This window comes from Delphinus delphis, chromosome 12 (assembly GCF_949987515.2).
Source record: "Delphinus delphis chromosome 12, mDelDel1.2, whole genome shotgun sequence".
Classification (NCBI taxonomy): domain Eukaryota; kingdom Metazoa; phylum Chordata; class Mammalia; order Artiodactyla; family Delphinidae; genus Delphinus; species Delphinus delphis.
Window position 1 is genome coordinate 9,535,895 of NC_082694.2, and position 12,488 is coordinate 9,548,382.

At 41.8% G+C, this 12,488-nt stretch overlaps 1 protein-coding gene across 1 annotated transcript in view; it reads right to left on the minus strand.

Moving 5' to 3' along the window:
• Positions 1 to 12,488, minus strand: part of VWA3B (von Willebrand factor A domain containing 3B) — a 205,646-nt gene that overhangs the window by 17,299 nt on the left and 175,859 nt on the right. Inside the window, exon 24 of the mRNA XM_060027679.1 lies at positions 2,712 to 2,823. Coding sequence (XP_059883662.1) covers positions 2,712 to 2,823 — 112 coding nt within the window. The remainder of the gene's footprint in view (positions 1 to 2,711; positions 2,824 to 12,488) is intronic.

Sequence of the window (12,488 nt, forward strand, 5' to 3'; positions counted from 1 at the left end):
TTATAACTTGACTGTGGTAATATTAAGACAATACCCTTGTTCTTGAGAAATACATGTATCAAGGGGCAAAGGGGCATGATGTTACCTAATCTCAAACAGTTCAGGATAAAATAATGTGTGTGTTATGGTAGAGGGAAGGAGACAGAGAGAATGGAAAAATAAAATAATAGATTGGTAAAATAAATGTGACAAAATGTTAAAAATTGGTAAATCTGGGTAAAAGTATACAGGAGTTCTCTATTATTCTTGCAAATTTTCTGGAAGTTTAAAATTATTTTTTTTTGAAAAAATAACTCTATGAGGGTAAAATAGAGTTGAAGTTCCCAGTTAAAGACAAGATACATTGACTTTGTGGGGGGGAGGGGAGTGTAAAGGGGGGCTGTGGGGAGGGAAACAGAAACTAAGTCCATCCTTAACCGATGCATCATCATTTAATTCAGCTGAGTCAATATTTACTAACTAGCCACTAATCAAAATAACTGATTATATGACTAAATTCAAGTGTTTATTATGTTATTACCTTTTTTTTTTTTTTTTTTCTGGCCGCACTACACGGCTTGCAGGATCTTAGTTCCCTGACCAGGGATTGACTGAACCCGGGACCTGGCAGTGAATGTGCCGAGACCTAACCACTTACCACCTGACTGCCAGGGGATTCCCATCAAATATTTATTACCTTTCAAGTGACTTATCTGAGCCACAGATTAAAAATTCCCAAAGGGCCAAATCCCATGCAGCTATTAGGACTGTGCGTTCTCTGCTTCTAGCTGCATATTTAAAAACAACCAGGGCAATAATCATTGCTGGCATGGCCTTAGGTATTGCATGTGGCTACATGTTACCTGTTTCCTCTACTCCCCCAGATCAGCAGTGGTAGGTCTTCTGCATTTCCTTATTACGCAGGGATGGTTGGGGGAAAAGTTTGAGCAGTATTATTTTTTTCTGGGACCCTGGCCGGCAAACTGATCTCAAGCCCTAGTCCAGCCATTTGGAATCCTGTCATTTTCAGCATTTTCATTCAATTGCTAAATTAGCCTTGGGTCCTGCTCCGTGACTCAGATTCAGAAAACCAAGCAGGGGTGGCCTCCTATGATCACCTCTCAGTGAATCTAAACCCCAGAGAAATAGGAGGTTCTCAGGCCCTGCTCTTGCAAAGAAGAGTTTCATGCCTCCGCCTAGGAGCTCATCTCAAATGCCTAGATCCGTTTTTCTCTCACCCAGTCAACTTCAAAGCACATTTACCAAATTTCAAATAAAATAGCCTAGTTATAAGTTCTACACATATGCCTGCTGGCAACCCAAACTCCTGATGAAGTATTTTTCTCACTTAAAAAGCAGATTAAATTAAGTTTAATAAAGAACTACTTAACTGGTGATTGACAGATAATGCCTACGTTAAGATCAGCTATATTTTGAGGTACAGTCTTTCTGCTTGACAGCTCTTCCTCAGGGTTCTTTCTCTAAGCTCTCTTTCCCAATAGGCCTTTACCATGATTTCAATGACTCCTTTTGTGCTGACGTGGCAAAAATCTCTATCTCCCGACAGATTTCCTCCTCCAGACTCTGGACCCATTATCTCCAATTGCTTCTCTGACAACTTTAGCATCTTGTGGTGCACCTACAATTCGTCACGTCCCAGACACACCTCGTTATCTTCCTGTCCATACCACCATCTCCTACAGGTACCATCCTTTACCTTATGACCCACACCAGGGACCCGAGTGACATCCTAAACCACTCCGTATATACTCTTCACACAGCGCTGGGAGGGATCTTTTTAAAACTTCAAGTGTGATTGTGTTTCTTCCTGCTTTAAATGTGACTCCCCAATAAAGTTCAAACCTCTTAACATAACCGTTTATGAACAGCCACACACTCACCTCTCCAAAGAGCTTTCTTACTTTCTACCCTTCCCTTGCATTCTAGGTTCCAGCCATAATCTATTTTATTTCTCCAGGCATAAAATGTTTTTCTTCACCTCTAGATCTTCACACGTATCATTTTCATTATTCATGAAGCTCTTGCTTAACTTCACCTGGCTGATTCCTTCAGGATCACATGCCCCAGAAAGTCTTGGGCAAACCCCTCGGGTCCAGGCACACTGGCCTCTTCCTTCAAGGAAGAGGGTGTCATGGGCACTCCATCCTCAGGACTTCGTACTGCTGTTCCCTGTGTTTAGAACTCTCCCTGAGATAATCTCATGGCTCCTTTTTAAAGTCCTTAGTAATATGTTGCCTTCCCTGGAAGCTCTTCCTTGACCACCATATCTAGAGTCGCGAGCTTCACCTCTGACACGCTCAACCCTCTTCGTGGCTTCATTTCCCTTCATAGCCCTGTGTCTGACACACTACGTATTTTACTTATTTGGTTGCTTGTCTGTCTCCTCTCCTTGCATGTAAGCTTCATGAAAACAAGGATTTTGTTCTGGGGTCTGCTCACGACGCTAGACCAGCACCTTAGGGATATTACACACGTGGAACATAGTAGGTATGTAGGAAAACTTTACTAAACAAAAGAAAGATTAAAGTAAGTTTTTCTGGCTGTTACTTCCCCACAAATATGGGGAGAAACTTCATCATTTCATTTTAGAAGTGGAATACCTCAGCATAGCTCATGACGTGTCAGTGCGCTAGGGAAAGCACAGTTTGAGAACTTCTGGTTCCCAATATCATATTATGTAACAAAGGAATCTTACAAAATAAAATACCTACCTGGAAAATAAAAGCCATTTTCATCACATCTTGCAATAACCTTCTGGCCTTTGAGTGGATCCAGTTTTTTGGATTTGTTTTTCTTTGTTGGAGTTCCTTGAATTTTCTGTTGCTAAAAAAATAAATAAAACATTAATAGTTAATAGAAAAAGTAAGTGCAGACAGTGAAAGTCACAGATACAGGATAGCGTGCGAGTCTTTACTTAGAATCACACTGTTGAGGAATTACAGGACATGCATATACTGTATACTCTGGAGTACTTTCTGTTCTATGCTGTTGGGAACAGCCTTTTAAAACTGAACTGATATGGGAAACACTGCACATAGAAAATGAGGCAGAATTTACAGTCTAAATCTAATCAAGCTTTGTTAAAACAAAACAAAAAAAGGCAGCCTTTTCTGGAGAATTTAAACAGGATCCAGAGTTTTAAACTATAATATCCAATATATGCATACACGATCCAAAATGCAACATACAAAAGAAGCAAGCAAACATAACCAATTCTCAAGGTAAAGGAAATCAACAGATCACAGTATTTAGATGGCTCAGGTGTTGGAATAATCAGATTAAGATGCAAATCAGCAGTTATAACCATAGTACGTGAGGTAAAGGTAAATACTCTTGAAATGAACAGTAAGGTAGTTGTTTTCAGCTGAGAAAAAGGAACTATTAAAAAAAACAAATGGAAATTTTAGAAGTAAAAAAAACCCCAACAATATCTGGAAGGGCTAAATAGCAGAATTGATACGATGGAGGAAAGAGACCTGAAGACAAATGAACAGAAATCATCCAATCTGAAAAAAGATATTTAAAAATAAGCAAGGGCTTTCGTGTTCCAGATAACCCCTTCAAAGCCCAGCTCGGTTATAATCTCTCTAGGAAGACTTCACCCCCAGGCAATTTCAGAAAAAAACAAAGGAAAGTACTGCTCTGTTATTTCCAAATGCTACCACCTGAATCAACACTTGGAGTGAATGTGATTGTTGTGTCCACTACAGGAAGAAACTGGTAGCTTCATTTTTGATCTGTAAAGTCCAATTCTATCTAAAGTCCTATTTTCTACGCTAGATGACTGATCATTAGTAGAGAGACCCAATCTCCACTACTCCTCCAAAAAACCCCCAAAAGCCTCCATTCCATCATCCAGAAAAGTCATTATTTTTGATTTCCAATCAATGTGAGGACCAACGATCTTGTAAAATAAATTTAAAATGAATTATTAGAAAACAAAATAAAAAACAGACATATAGTGTTTGGGTTTCTAGGTAAAATCTATTTAAGAATTCCGAAAAGCAACTGGTAGCAAATGGGTTGGAAAAGAAGACAAGAATTCAAAGTACCACCAAATTGGTAGGGTGTTTACCATTTTTTTCCTCTGGTATTCCCTGGCCTGACCTCAAGACAGCCCAAAACACAGAAGTGGGCTCCAGGGTATAGACAGAGAGAGTTCTAAAAGAAGCCCTCTAGTTCTGGCTTGAGGAATGGGAAAAGGAACTCCTAACCCTTGGAGAGAATACAGAAATCCTTCTCCTCTTTCTCCCTCCATACTCAGACCTAAGTCCCTAAGCAATTCTGTGCAGTGGCAGCAGTGTTGGCAATACGAGCCTGCAGGAGCCAAAACCCTGCAGGAGTGGAATCTTCTTGCTCCAACAGGGTGGGTGAACCCCCACTGTTCTCTCTCTCTATGTATCTAGCCTCTGTTTGGTCCCAAAGGCAAGCACAATATGTGGAAGCACGCGACTGAGTTAGGGACATAAAACCCTGGATTTCTGGCTGAAGGATTGAAAAGAGGAACCTTAGGAAACCAGAAATTACTGGGAAGGTCACTTATATTAGAAAAGGGAAGGCCAAGTATTACCCCAATACCAAAACAGGCAAAGACATCACAAGAAAAAGAACACTACAGTCCTATATTCCTCATGAATATAGATGCAAATATCTCTTAAGAAAATATCAGCAAAAAATCCAGCAACATATGAGAAGAATTATACACAATGACCAAGTAGGAGTCATCCAAGGAATGCAAAGCTAATTTAACATCCATAATTATGCATCCACAATTAATGTAATACTCCAAATTAATACAGTAAAGAATAAAACCATATTATTATCTTAATGCATGAAGAAGGCGCATCTGACAAAATCCAACAGCCTTTCATGATAAAGACGCTCAACAAACCAGGAATAGAAGGAGACTTCCTCAACTTGATGAAAAGCATCTGTAAAAAGCCTACAGCAAGCATGACACTTAATGGTGAAATATGGGATGATTTCCCCTTAAGATCAGAAACAAGGCCAGGTACTCTTGCAACTTCTACTTAACATTGTACTTGATGTTCTAGCCAGTGCAATCAGGCAAGAAAAAAATAAAGGCATCCAGATTGGAAAGGAACGGGTAAAGTTGTCTTTCTTCATAAATGATATAACCCTATATGTGGAAAACCCTGAGGAAAGCACATAAACACTACTAGAGTTAACAAGTTTTGCAAGATGTCATGATGCAAGTTAAATATACAAAAAAGAAAAAATTGTATTTCTATGTACTAATAATGAACAGTCTGAAAATAAAATTAAGAGAAGAATTCCATTTATAGAATCAAAAAGAACAGACTAAGGAATAAATTTATCAAAAATATATGAAAAGCTCATACACTGAAAACTACAAAACCCTGCAGAGAGAAATGACAGATCTAAGAAGTTGAATATCATGTTCATGGACGAGAAAACTTGAAATTGTTAAAATAGTCATTTTTACCAAACTGATCTATAGATTCTACATAAATCAAACAAAATCCCAGGAATTTTTTTTTGGCCAAAATTGCGATGCTGATCTTAAAATTTACACATAAATGTAAATGACCCAGAAGAGCCAAAATCATTTTGAAAAAGAACAAATCTGGCGGACTTACTCTTCTTAATTTCAAAACTTACTGTAAACCTTCAGTAATCAAGAAAGTGTGGTCCTGAATTAAGGATAGTCATATGATCAGTGGAACAGTATTCAGAGTCCAGAAATAAATCCTTACATTTATGGTCAATTGATTTTTGACACTTTGGAAAAGCTTTTGGCAGTTTCTTTAAAAATTAAACATAAAATTACTGTATGCCCTGGAAATACCACTATTAGACATCTAGCCAAGAGAAACAGAAATTTTTATCACACAAACACTTGTATGTGAGTGTTCATATCAGCATTATTCACAGTAATGGAAAGATGGAAATAATCCAAACGTCAGTGGACTGGGGACATGGGTAAACAAAATGTGGTATATCAATGGAATGGAATGTTACTCAGCCATTTATATACGAAACTTACAGAAAACACAAATTTATAGAGACAGAAATTGATTAGTGGTTATCTGGGGCTTGAGATGTAAATGGAGACTGACTCCAAATAGGCATGAGGGATCTTTTCTGGGTGATGGAAATGTGCTGAAACTGGATTGTAGTGGTGGTTGAAGCTCTGTCAGTTTTGCTAAAGATCACTGAATTGAAATAGGCGAATTTTATGGTGTGAAAATTATATTTGTATACATCTGCCTTTTTAAAAAAGGTTAAAATAGGCAGCCATCTACTTCTTGTTTCCTCTGTGTAACTGCTCAAGGTATTTTGCAGATAGTGGGCTGAAGAAGCAAATGAACATAGAAGTTTCTGAATCTACTCTTAAATCAAAAAATAAACAAAATAGGCCTTTTTCTTCAAATTGCTGTATTGTAGAAAATGGGGGTTTTCCCACCCAGATTTTTTTCCTTTTTTTCCTTTCTTGACCCTTAACTTATTAATTTTTGGATTTCTCAAAGAAATTAGTCCTCCAACCCAATCAAAGCACCCAGTGACATCATTCACCAGCTTCTCATCTTTGCAGACCATCAAGTGACCCTCTTCTCCATGACACAAAGCCAATATAAACTGTTTTCACATGCACTTTGATGCCATCTTTTTTGCACTGCTATAGCTATATCGTCAATAAAGTATTCGATGCATATTTTATGAGTTCATCTGCTGGTCTTCACTTAAGCAAGTCTCTAATTTATGAGGCAATTGACAATAAAAATTTAAATAACTTCAGGTGGTGTGAACACCACTTACTCTTGGGTCATGATTCATGTTCAGTATGGTTTGGGCTCCTGAAACCTGCAGCTCATTTCCCTGGTGCACTGACATAACTGAGCATTTTGCAGCCATCTATCATTTGTATCTGTTTGGTGATACTTTTCAGGTTCACTAAAAGAAGTGGGAGTATGCTTTATTTCCTGGGAGCTGAAAAGTTAGAGCTAGGTCCTCAGGGAAGAAATAATGAACTAAGGGCTTAAAGTCTCTTGCAGGATGGTGGGATATGATCAAGTCTTCAGACCTGTGTTGCTTGTAGCCTATGTGGTCACAGACAAAAATGTAAGATGAACACCACCCTTTTGTTTATGATGTTCCCATCTAGTTGAATTTTGCTGGGGACCCTCTATTCTCATGGAATTCCTATTTTTACAGATGTACTCAATACGTCAAAGAGGATGGCCCAACATCATTGGTAGCTGGTGAATGTCATCTGCCTGTTCCTGGGCTTCACCCAGAGAAGAAACCTAAGCACTCCTTCCCGTGGGCAATCAGAATGACCTCCTGCCCATCTGAAATGGCCTCAAAGGGAGGAGACTGGACCAGGGGACAGGAGAAATGGGACTGAGTGCTGTCCAGGTGGCTGTGTGACTTTGGGCAGTCTGTTCACATTTCTGGGCTTCAGTTTCTACATGTGCAAAATACGGGGATAAAATAAATGATCTCTAACATCCTCTCATATCTGTCCAGGAGAGTCTAGGCCTTACTAGCCTTTCTGCAGTGCTGGGAAAACTGTCAGGCTATGTGTGTACGTGGACAGGAACACAAGCAGGATACCCTTGCTTGTAGTTTTTACAATATAAGGGAAATGTAATGGCCAGAACTGTGACATGAATAGCAGTGTTTTCCATCATAATACTCCAAATAGATGCCCACACCAGTTTCCTACAGTCAGTTCCTCGATGGAAGATTCCATGTACAGTATATTCTCATTATTGATACAATTTAGAATCTTGAGAATTTGGAATACGCCAAATTCCATCAGCTGTTGCATAAATACCTCACCTGTACATAAAGTGAACCTCCAAAGCTACCTTACTTCACACCATCAGTGTTCATATCAAAGACCAATCAGCCAGGGAGGTGCTGTTGGTCCCTGAGGCATCAGACAGTCTTATCACCTCCAGACCAGTAACAACCTGTTACTACAAAAGATGTCCACATCGATTCCAGAAAGCGATTTTTCCCCTTTAGATTTCATCAACAGACCAGACATTTATTAGAACCTATGCCTAGATACATTTAAAACTCCTTTTCAAAATTCTAAATGAGTGTAATCACATAATTTATTTGAATAGCCCCTTTTAATCTCTGGATTCCAAATACTGATTCTCTCAATATACTAGCCAGAAGCTAACCAATGTGACTGCTTTCTACAGTTTCACGTGTACAAATCTGAAGTCAGTTGCCAGAAATCATCAGGGACCTCAAGTGAGTTGTCACTCACTTCCCAATTCATCTGATATAGGAAAACCACTCACTCTGTGAGGACCTTCCCTGCAAGGGCAGCAGCAACGGACGGAAGCGATACAGAGGGCTGCCGGTGTTCATTTTTAACACACTGAAAATGCCACCTAAGAAACTGCCTTTTTAAATCGCTGAAAAGTATCACCTCCCATTCGAGTCATTCACACATCTGTGAGTTTACCTGAAAGAATCATTACAGCTACTAAAGGGCTTTGCGTACTCACATTCACTCTGCTCTTGTTTCCAACAGTTACTACTATTGGCAAGAATTCATTTCTGGCTGTTTCCACAGCACGTAGCTTTATGGAAGGAACTGTTCACTGTACACTCAGTGATTCTTCCATATCCCTGCAGAGGCAACTCAGCTACACCACAGATAGAGCAGAGAAGCCGTGGTGAAACAAATCAACAGGGCCAGCATTAATACAATGGTTCATTCACAGAAATAGAGCATTGGTCTCCCAGGATGGAAGGACATCGATCAGGGCAGCTAGACACACCATCCCTTCAGCCACAAAGTTGACAGCACCTTTCCAGAAAGATGATATCCCGCTGTTTTTGAGTCTTGCCAAAGACTTTAGAGACCCCTTACAGCCCATACTAGAGGACATTAGCTTCCCTGTTCCTTTCCTGCCATCAGTCACCTATGCACGTGCACAAGACAAGCATGCTACTGGGCTTTAAAATGAAATCTATGGGGACTTCCCTGGCAGTCCAGTGGTTAAGACTCTGCACTTCCAATGCCGGGGGTGTGGGTTCGATCCCTGGTCCAGGAGCTAAGATCCCACATGCTGCACGGTGCGGCCAAAAATAAAATAAAATTAAAATTAAAAATAAAATAAAATAACATTCTTTACAAAAATAAATTTAAAAAAAGAAATCTATGGAGGACAAGGGGATGGAGAATGAGAGAACAAGAAATGCTAGCACTAGATAAATAAGCTGACCCATCTCTAGGTTCAAGTGCCTGGGAGTCACTGCGTGCCAGTTTCAGTGAGGAAGTCAGATAGGCAATGATGCTGGCAGTTAGGGATGCTGTCCACCGGATAATTTGATTTTGCCTTGTCTCCAAAATTCAGAGAATCCAATTCGCTTCTTTGCCAGATTCAATTATCAGAGGGTGCAGATCAGGATCCAACATGGTTTACCCTCCTTTCATTTCATTACTTAGTTTCAAGGTCATGCTCTCAGGTTTGCACTGGTGGAGTAAAGTTACTAAATGTTTGATGCTTTAGAATTTTCCATTTAACAAACGACATGTTTTCACATCAGGTACACAATGCACTTCCATGATGTAACTAGAACTAGTCTTCGGCTCAAAATCTTGTCGTAAAACCACTATATTTTTTCCTGCCCCAAATCACTGGACTCTGCTGGACCCAATCCCCAAACTGTACTAGCGGCAGTTCCAATGGCTTGTCTGTCCATGCTTTGTCCTTAAAGCCAAGTAAAGTCTGTGACTGTGCTAATCAAGATAATACACGTAGTGTCAGGCATGTTCTGACCTTTCCTCTCGCTAGGATACCTAATTATAAGACCAGAATACTTGCAAACTGTCTCTGAATAATTCAACTCTTTTTAAACCTCGGTGAGGAGGACAGAGCCAGCCTGGAGCATTTTCTGACATTCACTATCTCTCCCTTCATTTAGATTTAGAGGGGTTTCTCCACCATGAGAGTATCCAGGGTCTGCATCCCTTTTGGAAATGGGTTCTGGAGAGAAAATGAGAAAAAGACCTTACAGGAAAACATAAATCAGGGATGGCAAACTCCTGCCCAGCCCCTCTAGGCAGCAGATGGTAAAGAATTGAAAGGACTTGGATAGGCTATTTGCATTTTAACAGGAGTCAAACCATAAGGCTAAAGAAGTGAAGCTCTAGGTGGAATTTCCTGCCTCAGCCCCTCCGGTCTGAAGAGGAAGCTAAGACTCCTTGCAAGACCTCTCACAAGCACAGCAGGTCGGCGCTGGGCTCCCAGGGACCCTGAGGACACCGTGTGTGAGCCCAAGGCTTAAGGCGGAAGCTGCGGCCAGGAGGACGTGCAGAGAGAATTATCGTCCCCTTTCAGAAGCCTCGGGCGCTTAGCCGTGCTTTAAAATCCAAAGCAGCATAGGGACGTGCTTTTTCGGAGCTGTTTCCCCCTCCTCCTCAGGGAACACCATAACTTTAGGAAACACAGCGTGAGCAACACGTGTCCCCAAAACTTCTGTGCGGGTTTCCACTTCCCCTCTCCGGGGGCTGCTTCCTGAGCAGATCAGGACTGGTGAGCTGCTTGGCCTTCCCCTCTTCCCGATGTGGTTCCTGTGCTGTGTGAGGGGCTGCTTAGGAAGCACAGGAAACAATTGCAGGATGATGCCCTGAACTACCAGACAGCCCCCAGACAGGTCCCCAGCACTGAGCAAGGGAAAAGACTTAACCACTCTGACAGTCAAATCTCCAGTCAAATCTCAGTCAATGGCAACTCAAAGGGCTTTTGTGGGAGGCTGAACTTATTTGGGGTGGTTTTTTTTTTGGTAGCAGCAAAGGAACCTGATAAATATGCATTAGATGCTGAATCGAACGATCTCCCTAGCTTGAAGAGCATGCTTGCAACATCTTCTCAGGGAACACTCCCTTGTTGCTCTTTTAGGGAAGAATCAAAGAGAGAAAAACTTGGAATGTTTTAAGTATTTAAACCTGAAAATTACTACAGCGCTGTGGCCTGCAATTCGGATGTTACTGACGTAGTTATCTACAGGCAGCTACTCCAGAGATGCACCACAGCCATACACTGGAGCCGCTTCTGTGTCATTGCCTGCAGCGTGGACCACCGCCAGCTGTCTGCTGTGGTTGTATACAGATACCTCACACGAGGTGATGGCATAAAAAGAAATGCTGAGCCTTTAAGAAAACTTTTCAAGAGATCTCTGTGCTGGTTACTCTGGGCCATCCACCTGCCCCCAGGTCCATTCCCTGCCCTGCTCCATGCCCCAGGAGGCTGACCCCCCAAGGACAACGTGACCCAATTTCTCTTGCTGGCTGACTTTCCAATAGGCTAAGCCAATGGGAGGCGAGAGGTTGGAGGGCAGCAGGGGGAGGAAGACAGGGGTATTGGCTCTGGGCTCCCTCCATGCCCTTTGTCTCTCTAGGAATACCCCCTACTCTGGCTAGTGGACTTCACTCTTATAGGCTCCAGTAGCACTATTTCCCTCTCCACCCTTCAAGTCTGGGGGTGGTGACAACTTCCTGCTATTGCCAGTGCTGGGGTGAAATCCCCTTTTGGCTGCCTTAGACCTCCGCCTCCGCTTCTGCAAATAGTCCCTTCATTAATGTTTCTTCACTTGAAGTGACTGAATGGGATTCTGTTTACTGCCTGGACCCTCCTGATAAGCCCTCCACATTCAGTTCTCCTCCTTCAGACTGGGAGGTCAATGACCATCCCCAAACCTGTTTAGGGTAGAACTTATGCCAATGAAAAAAGATGAGCCTTGTGGCAAAAGAGTGCTAGGGTCCACCCAGCTGAAATCCCCACCCAGGATGGCTGTCCTCAGCTTTAGAATGAAAAGACAATCTGGCAGTGATTTTTGTCCCTGGAGCTGATACCCTCCTTCCCACTCCTAAACATCAGGATACTAGACAGAAACCTTTCTGGATACTATTTAGAGTTGGTGGGAGTTTTTCTTCCCTTCTGTGAATTTCCTTCAGTGGCTGGTCTTCCTGAGTAGGATCCTCTCCTTAAATCCCCAGCTAACTGGGGCACGATCACGGCACGGCAGCATCTTCTCTTTGGCATCCTCGCCCATCCCATCCAGGCACCTCACTCTCTCTGGGATTTCAGTCTCACCCTGGTCACATGTCCTACCATTATCTCTCAGGAACCCATCGGGGGTCTGGTTTCCATATGTTAATGTATCACCAAGGCACTGGCCTGAACGTGCACGTGTCATTCTTTGTGTGATGGCATCACTGATGCACAACCCACACCTGCTAATTCCCCACCCTTGCACCAGGGGATCTTCTGTGTCACTGTCACTAAGGAGTCAGTCCTCCTACCAGACCCAAGTATCAGCAGAAGAGACTAAAGGTTTTACTTGTGGAATGAGAAAGGCTGGCTAGTCATAAAGGGTTAAGGTGTGATGCCTCCGTTCTCCCCTTAAAGAGGGAATAATGAGAGCTGCAAAAGGATGGGTTACAATGCAAGAATGACAACTGGTCCAATTAT